The sequence below is a fragment of the Pristiophorus japonicus genome, chromosome 4 (assembly GCF_044704955.1).
Source record: "Pristiophorus japonicus isolate sPriJap1 chromosome 4, sPriJap1.hap1, whole genome shotgun sequence".
In the NCBI taxonomy this organism is placed as follows: Eukaryota; Metazoa; Chordata; class Chondrichthyes; family Pristiophoridae; genus Pristiophorus; species Pristiophorus japonicus.
Window position 1 is genome coordinate 276,766,586 of NC_091980.1, and position 21,226 is coordinate 276,787,811.

At 42.2% G+C, this 21,226-nt stretch overlaps 2 protein-coding genes across 3 annotated transcripts in view; one reads left to right on the top strand and one right to left on the bottom strand.

The window, feature by feature from the left end:
* The window catches only part of ddx24 (DEAD (Asp-Glu-Ala-Asp) box helicase 24), a 26,072-nt gene extending 6,642 nt beyond the window's left edge, over nt 1-19,430 (bottom strand). Inside the window, exons 1-7 of one of the 2 annotated variants that reach the window (XM_070879528.1) lie at nt 19,257-19,430; nt 14,504-15,210; nt 7,465-7,848; nt 5,184-5,337; nt 2,827-3,342; nt 2,193-2,268; nt 851-1,039 (exon numbers count right to left, since the gene is read on the bottom strand). In XM_070879528.1, the coding sequence (XP_070735629.1) occupies nt 851-1,039; nt 2,193-2,268; nt 2,827-3,342; nt 5,184-5,337; nt 7,465-7,848; nt 14,504-15,203 (2,019 nt within the window). In that variant the 5' untranslated portion in view covers nt 15,204-15,210; nt 19,257-19,430. Of the gene's footprint in view, nt 1-850; nt 1,040-2,192; nt 2,269-2,826; nt 3,343-5,183; nt 5,338-7,464; nt 7,849-14,503; nt 15,211-19,191; nt 19,229-19,256 lie in introns of those variants that run through there. The other variant, XM_070879529.1, reaches the window with a different exon arrangement.
* ppp4r4 (protein phosphatase 4, regulatory subunit 4) overlaps nt 19,363-21,226 on the top strand; it is a 220,291-nt gene continuing 218,427 nt past the window's right edge. The window contains exon 1 of the mRNA XM_070879527.1: nt 19,363-19,455. The gene's annotated coding sequence lies outside the window, so the exon portion shown is untranslated. The remainder of the gene's footprint in view (nt 19,456-21,226) is intronic.

The window sequence follows — 21,226 nt, forward strand, 5'->3', positions numbered from 1 at the left end:
TTATGATGGAGGGAAGGTAATTGATGAAGCAGCTGAAGATGGTTGGGCGTAGGATACTGCCCATTGTTTTACCCCCAAGTATTTAGCAGGACAGCACTTTTAAAAGTATTCAACAATTGTGCTCCTTCCATGTAATAAATGTCTCCACATCTGTTAATTATTTTTTCAGCTTTGCACAAGAAAGGAATCCAATCTGATACAGATTCGAGCGGTTTTAAATTATCTCTTAATGGTTTTGCAGAAACTCAGACCCCTGCTAAATCTCCTCCACCCAGCTCTGCTTTTGCATGAGAAGTTGGTGATGATGGGCCAGCCACAACCAAATGCTCCATGGGCAGATCAATTAACAATGTTTGTGTTCGACATCCCCAACCTCTAAAGCCTAGAAGAACAAGGGCAGCAGGCACATGGGAACACTATCACCTCCAAGTCATACTGCTTCTGCTTTATCCTTTATCTGGCCCAATAACAAGAAATGGCCAGGTATATTTTTTAAATCGATGAAATAAACGGGCTGATCATCACTCAAGCCACTTTGGCATATCTATTTGCCAGCTCATTTTTCCCTCCCATTTTTCCCTCCCACCACTACACAGGAGCCTACTCCCTGGAACGGTGTGTGGTACAACTATGGAAAAGAAATATCAAGGACAGTACACTTATTTAGACATTACTTCATAGCAGAACCTCATCATTAAGTAAACCAAGAGTGTGAATTGTTTTTTTTTAAATTAATGCCAAAGCATTGCTCAGCATGCTCTTCTTTCCAACACCATGGTTAATTTTCCATGTACTTATGGGTGCAAACCCAATATGGGAAACTGGGAAAGAATGTGATTATGACATTTACCTTTATTGCAGACATACATTTATCTTGCACTGGAAACAGAGGAATATTTTCATCTTTGCCTAATGCTTTGCATATCTTCTTAAAGCGAATCATGTCGTCTGGCCCAACTAACATCAATGTGAGACCGGCCTTTGTGGCTCGAGCTGTTCTGCCACTCCTGTGGACATAGATCTCAGTGGTGCGGGGAACCTATAGAAAATCCATAATGACAAATTATTATAAAGCGATTCTGAATGAGAATCACATCTGTTCCCTGATGTACCGAGGTCTTGTCGTACTTGTGTTCTACATTTTTCCCTTCTTGATATTACATAGGATATACGACACAGAAATAGGCCATTCGGCCCAACCAGTCCATGAAGGTGTTTATGCTCCACTTGAGTCTCTTCCCATCTTTCCTCATCCAAATCTATTAGCATAACCATTTATTCCCTTCTCCCTCATATGCTTGTCTAGCCAACACTTAAATGCATCTATACGATTTGCTTCAACCACTCCCTGTGGTAGCGAGTTCCACATTCTCACCAGTCTTTGGGTAAAGAATTTTCTTCTGAATTCCCTATACTTATGCTCTTCCCCACAAGTGTAAATATTCTCTCTCTATCCACTTGATCAAAACCTTTCAGAATTTTAAAGACCTCTTTCTCTTCTCCTCTCTCCCCCGAGAAAAGAGACCCAGCCTGTTCATCCTTTCCTGATATGTAAACCCTCGCATTTCAGGCATCATCCTTGTAAATCTTCTGTGCCTTCTCCAGTCCTCTGTATCCTTTTTATAGTATGGCGACCAAAACTGTACGCAGTACTCTGTATGATCTAACCAAGGTTCGATATAGGTTTAGCATAACATCCCCACTTTTCAATTCTATATCTCGAGAACTAAACCCTCGTGGCTTGGTTTGCTTTTTTTAATGGCCTTGTTTTTTTATGGCCTTGCTAATCTGTGTCGCAACTTTGTGATACAACAGAAAACTTTAGATGTGGAGTTAAGCTTGTTGCTGTTCAAATGTGTTTTATTCACCGTCTAATCTATTAAAAAAATTCATTACCCCAGAAGATTCTTTCACCCAGAGAGTGGTGAACCTGTGGGATTCTCTACCACAGGAAGTTGTTGAGGCCAATTCACTAAATATATTCAAAAAGGAGTTAGATGTAGTCCTTACTACTAGGGGGATCAAGGGGTATGGCGAGAAAGCAGGAATGGGGTACTGAAGTTGCATGTTCAGCCATGAACTCATTGAATGGTGGTGCAGGCTAGAAGGGCCGAATGGCCTACTCCTTCACCTATTTTCTATGTTTCTATGAAAACCCATCAAGAGTTCAGACTTTACTATTTCAGCCATACCTGATAATGAATAACATGCTGTACATTTGGAATATCCAGACCTCGAGCTGCAACATCAGTGGTTAGTAAAACACAGCTGAAATATAGTAAGAAAGGCAAGCTAAGGAAAAAGTTCAAAATGAATGTCACTAAAAGTTTCCAAAACAAAATTCATAAGGACATGGTGCTCTTTCATTTAGCCACATGTAGATGGTTCTTCCTACCCACCCCTTTTTGGTATTCACAGAAATAACATTTATTGAACTCAATTCCCCTGTAATTAAACTTGTCCCACTTAAAGTGTGAAGATTACTGAAAAAACATTGCTAGATTTTTATCATATGCTATTTATGGCCAGTTTATTTCCCTTTGCTGCCTTGACTGCATTTACTCAAAGATGAGTACTGTTCCATTGGCATTATCCAGTACAATGCCAGCTAGACACTACCCAATTCATATTGTTTGGCTCCAAAATGCAATTCCATTGCCCAGGAAAATACTTTGCACAAGCGAGTCTAGATGTATGTACAGTACTTCCCTCCAAGCAGCTAACATTTTAATGTTGAAGAGCATCCACACACCAAACGTTTAAAGCAACTCCAGTTTAAAAAGAGCTCAGGAGGTTCATATATTTACAATACTTTTAGAAACTTACCTCTCTCTCTCAGCAAACCTTTCTAAATTCTTTAACCTCTGCTTCTGATGCATGTTTGCATGCAGCGGCAGTGGATTGCACTCCAGGATTGTGAGCAGTGCATTCAAACGCTTGATACAATCGATACTATTTGCAAAGACCATTGTTCGGCCTGGATACTGAAGCAGGAAGTAATACAGGTATATGTCTTTTTCTTCTGCCTCACACTGGATCCTGGTTTCAGTGAGAGTTTCAACTGTACCCTCTTTCCTGGATAAATCGATTACTTTTGGTTTTCCTTTGATGCCTACTTTTTGCATCAGAGCTTGTAACTTTGTTTCTGTATTCATTTTTTTGACATTCCTCTTTCCCAATACTCTTGCAGGAGCCTGATGAATCATAGTTAAAGTGGCAGAAAATACAAAGATTCTTCTTTTTGGATGGTATTCTTTGTCATGTAGCAGCTCCAGTAGCTGAGACAGTTCTGCAAAGTGTCCCTTTTCGACCATGCGATCTGCTTCATCAATCACCAGGCACCTAGGTCAATTGGACAATAATATAAATCATTCAGAATTTGCAGGTCAACAGTGTACTGCATTCTTGATTTTTTTACATCAAATCTTCAGTTACTGTGAGAATTTTCACAATAGATCTACTTTACAAAATAAAAAGCTCATGGTTTAATTTTTAGTTCAGATCCAACATGCATCCTGGGATCTAAAACAATTTTTTTCAGTTAACTAGTTGCTAAAAATAGTTATGAATTGCATTGACCATACTTATTTTAATTTGATCAGAAATAGATACTCGTTCAAACTAGGATACATATTACAGTCAAAGTGTAGGGATCACAATTCACTAAACTCTACTCAAATGAATTAAATTCCAGGACTGGGTATGGTGATGCAGTGGCTATATTACTGGACTAATAATAGAGAATGGGAGTTTCCAGTGTCAATTTGAGAATTTGAATTCAGTTAAAAAAAATCCAGAAATTAAAAAAAAAAGTGACCTTGAAGTTGTCGGATTGCTGTAAAAACCCGACTGGTTCATTCTTTAGGCAGGATACTTGCCGTTTTTGCCCGGTCTCTGTGGTTCCAGTCCCACATCAAGGTGGTTGTTTCTTCTGCCCTCTGAAGTGGCCGAGCAAGCCACCCATTTGTATCAGACTACGACAAAGAATAACTGCAGAATGACCACTACAGGTATAGCGCCTAAAATCCGGAACCCTCGGGACCGAGGCCATTCCGGATTCCTGGTTTTTCCGGACATTCGGTTTGCTTTCCGACGTCATGAATCTAGAAATACCCGAGCCCAGGTTCCGGATTGTCAGAAGGGGGGGGTGGGGGGAAAAGAAGAGATTCCCGCCAAGGAGGTTGCCGTCCGTCAGGCATGCCCCGCCAAGGAGGCCGCCGTCCGTCGGGCATGCCCCGCCAAGGAGGTTGCCGTCCGTCAGGCATGCCCCGCCAAGGAGGCCGCCGTGCGGGCATGCCCCGCCAAGGAGGCCGCCGTGCGGGCTGGCCCCGAGGTAAGGGCAGTGGCGGTGAGGCCAGAGGTCAGCAGGTCCGGATTCCAGAACATTTTATGGATTCTGGACGACCCTGCCACTGATTGTCCCGGAGTCTGGATTCCGTTACATTCCAGAACTCCGGATTTTCGATGTTGCACCTGTACCACCTTCTCAGGGCAACTAAAGAAAGCTCTTGTTATATTCTTATGTTTTCTCTTGTGTCTCACTCTGGATTTTGGTTCCAGTATGTGTCTCAACTACATATCCTTTCTGGATAAATCAACTACTTTTGGTTTCCCATTGATGTCTGTTTTTTTGCATCAGAACTTCGAACTGTGTCAATGATAGCACTCTCACCTTTGAGTCAGATGATTGTGGTTCAAGACCCATGCCAGGGCTTCACACATAATATAGGCAGACATTTTAACATAGCACTGAGGGAGTACTGCACTGTTGGAGATGCCATTTCTAAGGCCTGTATAGAGATCCTGTCTTCTACTCAAGTGGACATAAAAGATCCAATGGCACTATTCGAAGGAGAGCTGGGGAGTTCTGAGGGTCTTGGCCAACATTCACTCATCCAACATCACAAAACAGAGTATCTGGTCATATATATCACTACTGTTTGTAGGACCTTACTGTCCAAAAATTGGTTCCAGTGTTTACCTATATTACAACAATAACTACAAAGTACTAAATTGGCCCCAAAACGCTTTAGGACATCCTAAAGTGAAACGCACAATACAAATGCAAGTTCTTTCTTTCAACCATTAAATAAATCAGATGTAACGTGTTATTATTTATTTCATAACCACTTATTATTTCCCTTCAACACTACTGCAACATATTCAAACTGATTCTGGCTCACCTGAGCTGTTTCAAATGACAGAGATGTGGATGTCTCTCCTTTATCAGTTCCCACAGTCTCCCTGGTGTTGCAATCACAATTTCAGGCCTGCGATTCAAGACCCTTTCCTGTTTCTGAGCAGCCATTCCTCCAACTATTGTTGCAGTTGTAATCCCTGTAAAAGTATGGATTTAGGGTGAGGTATTTATATATAAAAAGGTAATACATTTTAAGGGGCTATGTGTGGCAGTGGGTTAAGCAAACTGGGACTAGAGTTTAAATCAGGCTCAGGTGGGACAAGTGTCCTTTCTCTGCTGCATTCCAAATTATAGTTTCTACCTGGATGGCCGTCAACAAAAATCTACTCATAATTGGGCACAAAATAGCAATTTTCCTCAAAGAAGCATAAGGTCGCCAGCTGTGGGAAATGGAAAAATTCATACTGGCACAGTATGAATGCAGAGGTTACCAATTTGTTTTGTTGCTGAGCACCCCCCTTCAGTGATTCATTCGATGAAGCAGCTCTGGTGAGCCGAATGATTGAATTCCCACCAATTTGTGGAAGCAAACATCCCACGCTGTGCTATGATCGCCCTATACCCATCGTGTCTGTTGACACGAGACTGCAACGGCGGCTCTCGTACTGGTTAGTTTACACCAGCTTGTCCTGCCCACACGCCCTGATAACCTTGTCACGCACCCGTTTGGGAAGCTCTGTTCTGATACTAAGGCAGAGTATATCTAACTGAATGCCTGATGCTGGCGCTGGGTAGTAATAGTGGAAAAGGGGTCCATTACCCAGCACTGACATTTTTGTTTGTTCAGTAGTGTCTGCCAAGCGTGGGAACCTGTCATTATGCTTAAGGGTCTCCAAACAAAACTGAGAAATCCAGTTTCTGACCTGCTGAGTATTTCCAGCATTTTGTATTTATATTTCAGATTTCCAGCATCCACGGAATTATAAATCAAGTACATTTCCTGCTTGACTAATATATAGTGTTCATTCTTACCCCACTTACTTAAGGGCACAGAACTTAGATGCAGGTTGGTAAGAAACAAGTTGAGGGAGCCCAAAAGTGTGCATTGGATACTGGCAGGTCATAACCTCACAGCTTGCCAGCACAATGCACTGATACGTTTCCTACTGTTTTTCCAACTAGGATCATTCTTTCCATTAGGGCAGAATTCCAATCACTAAACAAGGCAGTGTACAGGTCATCTGCTGTTCACATCTTTGCTAATGCCTGTTGGTCCACCTCTAGGTTAACCCACCTTCCAATTCTCTTCTCTCTTGATCAACCCTCCCAAAGCAAGTAGAGAAGAGCCCAATCTCAGATCTGTCACTCCTCAAATGGACTGGCTGAGATTAGGAACTAACTGGGTGACTAATTCTGAACAATAATTCCCATGCAGTCATTACTGTGTAGTATTTCTGTTCAGGCAGTGCAGCATAAAAGTACTGCATATACATATTCATGGGCCTGTAAAATTGTTAACTCCTGCATATATATTTCATAATTTCTCCAAATTCAATCCCAACATTTCTCCCTAAAAAAGTGATTTTTAAATCAATTTTTTACTAACTACCAAAAGACAAAATTGAAATCTCTACTAACTTTTCAAGCATGTGAAAACTCACAGAAGGAAAAAAAACACAAAAAGCATTTAATTATAAACCTAAAAGCTGTGCGATGTTGAGGTGGGATTTAGTGTTGTTCCTCCTTCTTGCATGCCAGCAAAAGTTGGCAAGGTAATGCTATTAAGAAATGTAGTTACCCTAGTTTCAATATAGTAAGTGAAAGGGCTGGTTAAAACTAAATTATTGCTCCCATAGTTTTTTGTTCTTCCTGCAATAGTGTGTCTGGTCTCCACTTGCTAACTGACCAGATTAAAATCAGGGATGAATTATCTGGGATACTGCAGTGATATAGCTACACTCCATGTTGTAGTATTTCGGAGTATCAGCCATGATCTTATTGAATGATGAAGCAGGCTTAATGGGCCAAATGGTCTACTTCTATTTATTATGTTTCCTATTTTTTATCCCACCAACAAAACACTGATTAGAATTGTGGTCCTTGACAAAAAGTAATGCTGGTACTCTACTGCATTACTGCTATGTATTTATTCTAAATACAAATAACCAATATGGGAAGAGAAAAACGTGCTACACAAGGCAACCAAAGGTACTTACTATTTTCTACAACTTAGTTCTGTAAAACGTGAAATTTCTCGTGACTTTATTCTGCGAACAAGTTGCTGCACCACATTGTAAAGCCTTGCATAGTTACTGCATACTTACCAGTGAATTTGGTGACAGCATCAATGTGATGCTTTACCTGGACAGCTAATTCTCTTGTTGGAGTCAGGACCAGGCCCAACAATGGATTTTCAACATTAGAAGTTGCAGCAATCTCAAAATCAAAATTTACATTGTTGATCACTTTTACACAGCCTAGGTTGTGAGATGCAGGATTCTCTTCATTGTCATATGTTTCCTCATGTTCCTCCAGATGTTCACTGGCATTTTCCAGGACATCATCACTGACTGCTTCTTGATCGTCATTAGTATCCTGGTTGTCTTGCTGTACTTCTTCACTTCCCTTCAATTTAGCATCTTTAGCTCGTCTCCACTCTAATATAAGGTGGATCATGGGAATGGCAAATGCCAGTGTTTTACCACTGCCTTCCAAGTTAAAAAGATAAAGCAGATTAGAAAAGTCATGAAATTCAGCTTAAAACAGCATATGAAAAATGTGAGAATTCCTAGCAAACAGTATCTGTATTTCACATTTATAATCGAAATGACGCAGAATTTTTATATTGGTGAGCATAGCAGAAAATAATTTCTTTACTATACAACAGTGGTGAATATATTTTACAATTTTAGTTGAATTCAATGCAATACAGCAAAAACTTGATAAGATCATGTCAAGATTAGTGTTATCGGAACTTGTGAATGGATTTTAATATCACTATATCTACTCAGAGATACCTCATTTAAAATCATGATACACAGCTATAAACCACAAGAAAAAGCAGCAAGTTTTACATCAAGGCTCTGTACATGACTAGTACTGGACAACGTCGTGATGAACTGGGGGAAAAGGTCACACAATACGAGATTCAGAAAATAGCTGAACTCAGACCATAGTAGTAAATATGTAAACAAAATTTAACATAGATGCTGAGGATATCGTGAATAGCACGTTTAGTGAGTTGGTCAGACCGCAGGTAAAGGTTACACAGACAGATAGGGAATGGATGACCAAAAGGAAGAGCAGTGGAAGGAAGGTAGTGCAGGGTTCCCCTGCGGTCATCCCCCTCCAAAACAGATACACCGTTTTGGATATTGTTTGGGGGGGGGGGGGGGGGGGGATGACTCATCAGGGGAAGGCAGCAGCAGCCAAGTCCATAGCACCGTGGGTGGCTCTGCTGCACAGGAGGTCAGGAAAAAGAGTGGGAGAGCTATAGTGATGGGGGATTCTATTGTAAGGGGAATAGATAGACGTTTCTGCAGCCGCAATCGAGACTCCAGGATGGTATGTTGCCTCCCTGGTGCAAGGGTCAAGGATGTCTCGGAACGGTTGCATGACATTTTGGAGCGGGAGGGTGAACAGCCAGTTGTCGTGGTGCATATAGGTACCAACGATATAGATTAAAAAACGGGGTGAGGTCCTACAAGATGAATTTAGGGAGCTAGGAGTTAAATTAAAAAGGACCTCAAAAGGTAGTAATCTCAGGATTGCTACCAGTGCCTCGTGCTAGTCAGAGTAGGAATCGCAGGATAGCTCAGATGAATACGTGGTTTGAGGAGTGGTGCAGAAGGGAGGGATTCAAATTCCTGGGACACTGGAACCGGTTCTGGAGGAGGTGGGACCAGTACAAACCAGACGGTCTGCACCTGGGCAGGACCGGAACCAATGTCCTAGGGGGAATGTTTGCTAATGCTGTTGGGGAGGAGTTAAACTAATATGGCAGGGGGATGGGAACCTATGCAGGGAGACAGAGGGAAGTAAAATGGGGGCAGAAGCAAAAGATTGAAAGAAGAAAAGTAAAAGTGGAGGGCAGAGAAACCCAAGGCAAAAATCAAAAAGGGCCACATTACAGCAAAATTCCAAAAGGGCAAAGTGTGTTTAAAAAGACAAGCCTGAAGGCTCTGTGCCTCAATGCGAGGAGTATTCGTAATAAGGTGGACGAATTAACTGCACAGGCAGCAATTAATGAATATGATATAATTGGCATCACGGAGACATGGCTCCAGGGTGACCAAAGCTGGGAACTCAACATTCAGGAAGGATAGACAGAAAGGAAAAGGAGGTGGTGTAGCGTTGCTGGTTAAAGAGGAAATTAACGCAATAGTAAGGAAGGACATTAGCTTGGATGATGTGGAATCTGTATGGGTGGAGCTTCGGAATAGGAAAGGGCAGAAACTAGTGGGAGTTGTGTACAGACCACCAAACAGTAGAAGTTGGGGACAACATCAAACAAGAAATTAGGGATGCGTGCAATAAAGGTACAGCAGTTATCATAGAAACATAGAAAATAGGTGCAGGAGTAGGCCATTCGGCCCTTCTAGCCTGCACCGCCATTCAATGAGTTCATGGCTGAACATTCAACTTCAGTACCCCATTCCTGCTTTCTCGCCATACCCCTTGATCGCCCTAGTAGTAAGGACCTCATCTAACTCCTTTTTGAATATATTTAGTGAATTGGCCTCAACAACTTTCTGTGGTAGAGAATTCCACAGGTTCACCACTCTCTGGGTGAAGAAGTTCCTCCGCATCTCGGTCCTAAATGGCTTACCCCTTATCCTTAGACTGTGACCTCTGGTTCTGGACTTCCCCAACATTGGGAACATTCTTCCTGCATCTAACCTGTCTAACCCCGTCAGAATTTTAAATGTTTCTATGAGGTCCCCTCTCATTCTTCTGAACTCCAGTGAATACAAGCCCAGTTGATCCAGTCTTTCTTGATATGTCAGTCCCGGGAATCAGTCTGGTGAACCTTCGCTGCACTCCCTCAATAGCAAGAATGTCCTTCCTCAGGTTAGGAGACCAAAACTGTACACAATACTCCAGGTGTGGCCTCACCAATGCCCTGTACAACTGTAGCAACACCTCCCTGCCCCTGTACTCAAATCCCCTTGCTATGAAGGCCAACATGCCATTTGCTTTCTTAACCGCCTGCTGCACCTGCATGCCAACCTTCAATGACTGATGTACCATGACACCCAGGTCTCTTTGCTAATCTGTCACCATTCAGATAATAGTCTGTCTCTCTGTTTTTACCACCAAAGTGGATAACCTCACATTTATCCACATTATACTTCATCTGCCATGCATTTGCCCACTCACCTAACCTATCCAAGTCGCTCTGCAGCCTCACAGCATCCTCCTCGCAGCTCACACTGCCACCCAACTTAGTGTCATCCGCAAATTTGGAGATACTACATTTAATCCCTTCATCTAAATCATGGGCGACTTTAATCTACATATAGATTGGGCTAACCAAACTGGTAGCAATACAGTGGAGGAGGATTTCCTGGAGTGTATTAGGGATGGTTTTCTTGACCAATATGTCGAGAAACCAACTCGAGGGCAGGCCATCCTAGACTGGGTGATGTGTAATGAGAAAGGACTAATTAGCAATCTTGTTGTGCGAGGCCCCTTGGGGGAAGAGTGACCATAATATGGTAGAATTCTTTATTAAGATGGAGAGTGACAGTGTTAATTCAGAGACGAGGGTCCTGAACTTAAGGAAAGGTAACTTCGATGGTATGAGGTGTGAATTGGCTAGAATAGACTGGCAAATTATACTTAATGAGTTGACATTGGATAGGCAATGGCAATCATTTAAAAATCACATGGATGAACTTTAACACTTGTACATCCCTGTCTGGAGTTAAAAAAAAAGGGGAAGGTGGCTTAACCTTGGCTAACAAGGGAAATTAAGGATGGTGTTAAATCCAAGGAAGAGGCATATAAATTGGCCAGAAAAAGCAGCAAACCTGAGGACTGGGAGAAATTTAGAATTCAGCAGAGGAGGACAAAGGCTTTAATTAAGAGGGGGAAAATAGAGTGTGAGAGGAAGCTTGCTGGGAATATAAAAACTGACTGCAAAAGCTTCTATAGATATGTGAAGAGGAAAAGATTAGTGAAGACAAATGTGGGTCCTTTGCAGTCAGATTCAGGTGAATTTATAATGGGGAACAAAGAAATGGCAGACCAGTTGAGCAAATACTTTGGTTCCGTCTCCACGAAGGAAGACACAAATAACCTTCGGAAGTACTCAGGGACCGAGGGTCTAGTGAGAAGGAGGAACTGAAGGATATCCTTATTAGGCGGGAAAATGTTAGGGAAATTGATGAGATTGAAGGCTGATAAATCCCCGGGTCCTGATAAGTCTGCATCCCAGAGTACTTAAGGAAGTGGCCATAGTAATAGTGGATATATTGGTGATCATTTTCCAACAGTCTATCGACTCTGGATCAGTTCCTACGGACTGGATGTTAGCTAAGGTAACACCACTTTTTAAGAAAGGAGGGAGAGAGAAAATGGATAATTATAGACCGGTTAGCCTGTCATCAGTAGTGGGGGAAATGTTGGAATCAATTATTAAAGATGAAATAGCAGCACATTTGGAAAGCAGTGACAGGATCGGTCCAAGTCAGCACGGATTTATGAAAGGGAAATCATGCTTGACAAATCTTCTGGAATTTTTTGAGGATGTAACTAATAGGGTGGGCAAGGGAGAATCAGTGGATGTGGTGTATTTGGACTTTCAAAAGGTTTTTGACAAGGTCCTACACAAGAGATTGGTGTGCAAAATCAAAGCACATGGTATTGGGAGTAATGTACTGACGTGGATAGAGAACCGGTTGGCAGACAGGAAGCAGAGTCGGGATAAACGGGTCCTTTTCAGAATGGCAGGCAATGACTGGTGGGGTGCTGCAGAGCTCAGTGCTGGAACCCCAGCTCTTTACAATATACATTAATGATTTAGATGAAGGAATTGAGTGTAATATCTCCAAGTTTACAGATGACACTAAACTGGGTGGCGGTGTAAGCTGTGAGGAGGATGCTAAGAGGCTGCAGGGTGACTTGGACAGGTTAGGTGAGTGGGCAAATGCATGGCAGATGCAGTATAATGTGGATAAATGTGAGGTTATCCACTTTGGGGGCAAAAACACAAAGACAGATTATTATCTGAATAGCGGCAGGCTAGGAAAAGGGGAGGTGCAACGAGACCCGGGTGTCATGGTACATCAGTTATTGAAAGTTGGCATGCAGGTACAGCAGGCGGTGAAGAAAGCAAATGGTATGTTGGCCTTCATAGCTAGGGGATTTGAGTATAGGAGCAGAGAGGTCTTACTGCAGTTGTACAGAGACTTGATGAGGCCTCACCTGGAATATTGTGTTCAGTTTTGGTCTCCTAATCTGAGGAAGGACGTTCTTGCTATTGAGGGAGTGTAGCGAAGGTTCACCAGACTGATTCCCGGGATGGCTGGACTGACATGAGGAGAGACTGGATCAACTGGGCCTTTATACACTGGAGTTTAGAAGGACGAGAGGGGATCTCATAGAAACATATACAATTCTGACAGGATTGGACAGGTTAGATGCGGGAAGAGTTTCCCCGATGTTGGGGAAGTCCAGAACCAGGGGACTCAGTCTTAGGATAAGGGGTAGGCCATTTAGGACTGAGATGAGGAGAAACTTCTTCACTCAGAGTTGTTAACTTGTGGAATTCCCTACCGCAGAGTTTTGTTGATGCCAGTTCATTGGATATATTCAAGAGGGAGTTAGACCCTTACGGCTAAAGGGATCAAGGGGTATGGAGAGAAAGCAGGAAAGGGGTACTGAGTGAATGATCAGCCATGATCTTATTGAATGGTGGTGCAGGCTCGAAGGGCTGAATGGCTTACTGCTGCACCTATTTTCTATGTTTCTATTTTCACTGGGGCAAGTGGGTTTCAGCTGAAAGGTTGGTCACTACTACTAATCTTGGAGATCATGATCAACACAGCTTCAATCAATTATATTAGAATTAGTCACTTAATTTGTTAACTAGGGAGCATTACTCAGGCCACATAACCAACATATAATGTACGTACAATGTTCCATGAAAGAGTTCATTTTGAAACAATCTAAATATGTTTATTGAAAAAGATTCAAATCACAACAGACTGGGTGGAGCAGCCAAATAGATACTGGTCTTTCATATCTCAGACCTGTGTTTGATTCCAGACCAGATAGATGGGAGGAAGTCTCCTCAGTGGGCGTAGTTTCAAAGAGAAAGAAACTTGCCCTAATTCAGCACTTAATGAAGAACTCCCAGCTCAGTTATAGAATTGTAAAGGTATAGAAGCACTCCCAGGTTTTAAGATGATTTTAAGAGTCACAGCAAAATTCTACTATGTCAAGTAGGGCTTCACTCTAAACATAATCATGTTATAACTGACCTGGGAGTGCTTCATGTCCACCACCACCTTTTACTTTACGAAATTACAGTACTTAAGGTTTTTCTAAGCAGTTACCAACTTTCCCCCTGGAAAAAATGATAGCCTTCAAAAATAAAATTCCCTAAAAACAAGTTTTGCCAATGGTTTGCTGTGATTGAATGCTCAAAGTAAAGGAGTGGGTGGGATGAGCGAGTGTTTTTTTTAAGGGGTAGGCTGCTTTTATATTATGCAGGTGGATGTTAGTTTGACTCACTCAGTGGGAGCATTTTCACGTGTGTCAGTAGGTTGTGAGTTTAAGCACACAGCAGGAGTTGAGCACATGATCTAAGCTAACATTCAGTACAATACCGAGGGAATGCTGTTCAGGGTGCCATCGTTCAGAGAAGACATTAAACTGAGGCCCTGTCTGCCTGTTCAGGTGGATGTAAACAATCCCTATGGTACTATCTGACAAACGCAAGGGGGAAATCATCCAGAGTCCTGGCCAATATTTATTCATAAACCAACACTACCGAAACAGATTATCTGGTCATTTACCTCTTGTACGGTTTGAGAGACCTTGCTGAGGGCAAAGTGGTTGCCACATTTCCCTACATCATTGCACTTCAAAAATACTCCACTGGCTGTGAAGCCCATTGGGACATCCCAAGGACATGAAAGACGTAATATAAAAGCAAGTTCTTTCTTGTCCCTCAAAAGGTGACAAACACTGGTCATCATATCATATATTGATATGGAAGTTACAAATTAAGATATATCCAAACAGCTACCTTTTGGTACATCAGTTATACAAGAAACCAGCAGATACCGATACATCTGTAGTTTACTAATGACCATGATAAGCTCTTGTACAACATTGTGAAATTATAGCACCAACCTGTTTCTGCAGCACCAAGAATGTCTAATTTGTCTCGAATAGCAGGTGGCAGTACTAAGGCTTGGATGGGAGTAGGAGCAGTATAACCAAGAGAACTCAGGGCACGGAGTACTGGCTCTGGGACAAACAAGTCTTTCCAGGCAGAAACATCAGTTGCCTGCTCAGATGAACCTGAATGATGCGTTGTCCAATTGTTCACTTTTTTGGCTAGCCTGGAGGATTGAGAAGTTACTGACTTTTTCTTCTTCCTTTTCTTTTTCTTTGGAACTACAGTAATGTTTGCTTCTGCCTCTGCTGCCTCATTTTTATCTAAACATTCAAGTTCATTCAGATCCTCAGAGAAATTAGTAACACCCTCTTCATCCTCGACATGTTGAATTTTGAGATCTGTCTTTTTTCTTTTTTTCTTCGTTGCTTGCGTCACATTTGGTAAACCATCTTCACTAATTTTCTGTTTCTTTGGAGAAAAATCGGACACCTCCGAAATATCAGACACTCTTTTTTTGGTTTTCTTTTCTGTCGATTTAGCACTAACCAACTGGTAATCTGTAAGCTCTTCAAAACAAATCAGCCCCCCCAAATCTTCCTCACCGAAAAGAGTTGGGTCTATTGCCATTGGCTTCCATTGTCCAGTTACTTTAATCTTCTTCTGTTGGGATTTAGAAGGCATAAAAAACTTCTTTCTTTTTCTTTCTTTCATTTTGATACTAAAAAAGAAATCACATGCAACATTTTGAAAACCAAGTTAATAAAAGTTCAGTTCATAAATGTGTTACACTGCAAATGTTGGCCCTGAATTTGCGCTCAGCAGTGAAGCGAAGGCACTCGCTGCTGGCCCCGAAGTACGCTTCGCACAAGGATCCCGTGGTCCCCATGTCGAAAACTTCGGGTCCCTTCCATTCAAATCAACGAAGTTGATGGGGATCCCCTTGTTCGAACTGCTGTGACATCAACAGGCTGTCTTTCGGATGAGATGTTAAACCGAGACCCCGTTTGACCTCAGGTGGACATAAAATATCCCATGGCACTATTTCGAAGACAAGCAGAGGAGTTATCCCCAGTGTCCTAGCCAGTATTCATCCCTAAATCAACATCACAAAAACAGATTATCTGGTTATTATAACATTGCTGTTTGTGGGCGCTTGCTATGCGCAAACTGTCTGCTGAGTTTCCCACATTACAATAGTGACTACACTCCAAAAGTACTTCATTGGCTGTAAAGCGCTTTGAGTCTTCCGGTGGTTGTGAAATGCGCTATATAAATGCAAGTCCTGCCGTCTTCTTCTGTCTAAGCAGCCAATCAAATCGCAGAAAGGAGGATTCCATTTACAAACCGAATCCTCTTAAACCCTACTGGAATCCCTAAATAAACAATTTAGACAACTGTAATAAATATAAATATTCTGATTTTCAAATTTAATTAAAAGTCCCTTCATTGTAGCAAATAATTAATTTTAAACATTTTAATCTAATTTTAATTGCATAAACTAATTTTAATTGTTTGTGCATCATTTTTTAAATTTAAGATTTATAATAATCCTTACGCTGGTGAAAGCAGGCCCTATACCTGCTTTTACCAGTCGTAAGAGATTCGTGGGTCATTGCTGGGCAGTAGTTGGCAAATTGCCCAACTCTGCGCAGCGGAAGTAATTTCTCGTCAGTTCGGATGATCCGTCACGGTGTACCTTAACAGATCGCAGATTCCGGGTTTTTGTGCACGCGGAACCCAGAACTGGCAGGGCCTTTCAGAAGGCTTATGCTCTGCATACGCTGTCACAGAGACTGTAAATTCTGGCCCTTTTTAAAAAAAAAAATTAAAATAGACAAATTTCACACTGCACAAAATTAAAATTTGTTTTCCAGGCCGTTAACATTTGTTTAGCAGTAATAACGCTCTCAAAACCCCAGTTACACCTAATCTCTTTGGGTCGAACTTTTAGTAAGGAATTTAACAGCATTCTTACTGCGGAAGAGCCAACGTTTTTGTCAATTTCTCCGATTTGGCCGATTACACAGTGCCGGCTATGTGGGGGAGGGCACAGAGAAGCCTGTTTCAGAGATGTTAATGACAGACCGCCATGTCAGGAATTCCACATGCGCTTGTCTCAAGTCCAGAAATTGCAGTCAGTTTCAAAGGCTGAATGACCGTGAACGTTACCAGTTCGCCGTCACCCCCACCGCAAATTCTGGACCTTCGTGCTGCGTTTTCAACAGCCAATACAGGTTGAGATAGAATAGTACAGCAGCGGAGGCGGCCATTTGGACTTTTGTTAACATATAAAGAACAAAGTAATCATGACATCGCAAATCATGAGATTAGATGAGTTTGAAATTTAAAAAAATTATCCTTAACTAATATACTAAATAATCTGCCGTGCACTGCCACATATAACTTGTTATTTTATCTTGGGCAGATTTATTCTACCACACCTGATTGGATTAGTCATCTCATTTGATTAGCTCCCAGCCCTAGTTCCTTTAGACCTGACTTCCACTTTCTCAATGCAGCGGATCATGAAAATCACGTTAAAACAACTGAACAGCTCCAAACTAGGGGGTAAATGTAGGCAACTTTTTACAATGATTCTTACAATTACACTAATTTACACTTTTACCTTCTGAATGCAGCTCTTTCATACAGATGCAAAACAATCTTAAAAATACTGCGAGCTGGAAATTATGGTCAAAGGCTTCCCACGAGCGAATCCGTGCGAAAAGTACACTCCTACCTGATGCCTCTGTATCTCCGGTCGCTTGCGGTCCTGGGCCTGCAGGCATACATCTGCCTAAAGGCCCACGCATCCCAGGGCGCATGTAGTTCATTAGTGTCCCTGGGATCACGTGAGCCAGCCCAACCAATCACAAAAGGGAATTCCCATTATGCTTATGGAGAATCCATTTATGTATGGAATCCCCATATGTATAATAGGATCTCCTAAAAAAACTCTTTCACTGCACTCAAGTTAAAATAAAATCACATTAAAAATGAATTAAAATACATTCAAAACAAAAATTTAATTTTTTGAAAAACAAATGTAGACATTTTTAAAGGGGCCAAAAATAACAAAACTAATTTTGAAGGTTTTTGAACGTTTAATGATTTTAATTAAAAAAAAGTAAACTTTTACACTGGTAAAATAAGGCTTTACGCCTGCTTTTACCAGGCACAAGAGTTTGGTGGGCATTCGTTGGGCAGAACCCTGCACCAGTGAATGTCCATTTCCTTCGGGTTCATATGATCTGTTAAGCTGAAACTTGATCGCAAGTTCCGGATTTTCGCGCATGAGGAAACCCGAAACTTCCGACCGCATACGCTGTGCGTGCATGGTCATAGGCCCCGGAAAATCCAGCCCTGTATGTTTCACTTCCCTCACCAAGAATATTTGGGTTCTTCAATATCTATGAATTTGTTAATTTACCCGTCAAACAAAGTCAGGGTTAAACTCTCTTTCTTTCTCGCATCTGCTACCCGACCGGCTGAATGTTTTCCAGCATTTTCTGCTTTAATTTCTGATCTGTAGTTTGACCTTTAACTGATCCCAGCATTAATTTCAAGAACGCAGAGCAATTATACCGTCCAGCTTTAAAGGGACAAACACCCACAATCTCTTTTATAAAATATGTTTCTGTCCTTATGAAACAACAAGTCTACTGATTTAATGAGAGTAATGAAACAGGAGACTCACTAGTTATATATGAGCTTCCCAGTGACTATATAAATGCACAATTCAGCATGTGTTAGAGGTTAGGAAGGTCTGAGGTTTGAACTCTGGTTTATGTAGTCCGATTATCTCTAATTTATCCCTACCTCTGTAACCTCCTCCAGCCTTACAACCCTCTGAGATCTCTGCATTTCCCCAACTCAGGCCTTTTGTATATCCTTCACTTCCTTTGCCCCACCATTGACAGCACTGCCTTCAGCTGCCTAGGCCCCAATCTCTGCAGTCCCCTCCCTAAACCTCTCCGCCTTTCTCTCTCCTCCTTAAATCTCACCTCTTTGACCAAGCTTTAGCTCAGTGTTAAAAAAAAATGTCTGATTAAGCTCCAGTGAAGTGCATTGGGACATTAAAAGGCGCTATAGAAATGCAAGCTGAGCACAACTTAGATGGCATGGCTGGATGGACTAGGCCTGCTAGAAAACACTGGAGACCCTCAGGTCACAAAAGCAAAATACTGCTGGAAATCTGAAATGAAAAATAGAAACTGCTGGAAATACTCAGCACCATTTACAGATTTTCCTTCCCTCCCCCTGTCCCTGTTTAAAACCCGTTACATCTCTAACTTTTCCCAGTTCTGATGAAAGGTCACCGATCTGAAACACTCTTACTCTCTCCACAGATGCTGCCTGACCTGCTGAGTATTTCCACCATTTGCTGTTGTTGCCCTCAACAGATCGATCGGTGGCAGATGCTGGCTGGGCAGTGAGCGTTTCCAGTCGAGGGGGGACGGGGACGATGACCTAACCCCCACAAGACTTGCATTTCTAGAGGGCATTTCACGACCACCGGACGTCCCAAAGCCGCTTAACAGACAATGAAGTACTTTGTGAAGTGTAGTCGCGGTTATGATGTGGGAAAGACATTGTCCCTAAAGGCGTCGGGACCGGCCTAGCGAATAGTTCAACCGAAGACCATCCCCGGGCCCGGGACTGCACAGTTCGGGCCCCCGTTCAGCGCTCCCCTCCCCACCTCAGCTACAGGCCGGGACCGTTGTGCCGAGTGCGGCCCAAGCTATCCGTTGCGGCCTCGCTCACCTGACAAAACGCGGTCCCCTCCGATCACCACGCGTTCTCCGGCAGCCCAACTGCCACGGGGAAACGGCCAATCGCAGCCCGCGATACTCCGGGGTGCCGTAAGAGCGCGAAAACAAACTTTATTGACAAAGTGAACGACAGGGACAAACTCCTCTCCCCCCCCCCGCCCCACGCGGGAGGAATCTGCAGGCCAGCCAAGGTAACCAGGGTGTATCCACAGCTCCAGCAGCCGCCTCACTCCCATCCCGGCAGCTGACAGGCAAAACATCGCGTTAGCCTCAAAGTATACTGGGTTGTGGGCTTTTTTTTTGTGTGTCTTATAACACTCCTGTGAAGCGCCTTGGGATGTTTTATTACGTTAAAGACGCTATATAAATACAACAAGTTGTTCAGAACTTAAGCTCACGGTATACCCACTTTTATTTGGGGGAAGCGGAGCTGCTAAAGTTATGCAGTGGTGGATTTAGAAATTACTGAGCGGGGAAACAAACGCCAAAGGTGACGATTGATTTTGGGGGCAGATTCCTCCTAAGAATTTTCTGATTTTAACACCTTATTTGGTACGTCCGGCTGTTTGCCATATTGCATTTGCTACAACTCTTTTTGGGGTAAACAAAATTAAACATTAAATCAAGTGCCCCCCGATCTGGGGGACACTTCAAACACTTTTCACGTGCCCTTTTTTTGTTGTTTTTTTGGGTGATTTTTGTGGTTTTTTTTGGGCAGTAAAACCATAATTTACAAGTGCCCCCTATAAAAGGGGAGGGGACACTAAAACCGGCAGTTAAAACAAATTAAACTTTAAAACATATAAAATCAAATTAAAATTTGGTTGCCGGGGGTAACGATGCACTCCAGTCCCTCCAGCGCACACATCTCGTGGAAGGCCGCGAGCGTACCGGCGGACACCGCGTGCTCCATCTCCAAGGACACCCTGGCACAGATGTACACAGAAGAGAAGCAGGCAGTCAGGCTGAACGACCCTATTTGGGCATCATCATCCTGTCATCCTTCCAGGTGGCTTCTGGATAGGATTTTCCCATTCTAAAGCTACCTGTTCCAAATTGGCACCTGCAGCTACATACTTCTACCATTAGACGGACCTTCACAAGCTCGGGAAGCTGCACATCACCATATCACTAATGCATTCTGAAGGAACCTTGATTTATCTGGACTGTGGACAACAGCATGAGAGTTCCACTGGCTTTACAGTATTGTTTGGAGACTACTGTAATTCTGCCTTTCAAACCAATAATAATTTAGGGGTTCAGATGTCTTTAAATACAAAAATAAAAGTGACTTTAGGAACTTCAGTACAACTTTCTCGGGTCCGGTTCCTTCATTGGAAATCTATTCCTGACATGTTAGTTTGTGATCGAAAATCTGTTACAACATGTTTTTGATTCCAACTGATAGTGGATTCTATCTCAATTTGTCCCTATGCCAGACCCCAGGAAATATAACACTAAATCAATTTGTAAAGTACCAACCAAATTTACTAACAATTAAAATTTTACGAACAATTAAAAATGACTTGGAAGTAAAAAAGTAGGAAAAAATACTAAAAGTACATTAACGAAGGGAATTAATCTACCATTATCCACATTAACAGAGTCCAATGCTTCTGAGCCAGTACTGGGACATTTATCCCGCTGATCTGCTTTAAAGAAAGCCACGAAACAAAGCATTCAAAGGTTTTCATACTTTAATAAGCAATGGAATAATGGCTTGTAACAGTTATATTATTTTCTTGCATTTCAACCAACTGTATTAGCACATATTAGCCTGTTGAAACTGTGTATATTAATACTTCAATCATGCTGCCCATGAAAAGGAATCCTTTACTTTCTAATTAATAATCTACAGTCCTATGTGGTTTCTGTAGACCTAATATCTCCAGTCCATCCTTTTGTACCGAGTGAAGGAGTAGTCTCCATTCTGAACCTTAGCTATATTCAAATATATTAAAA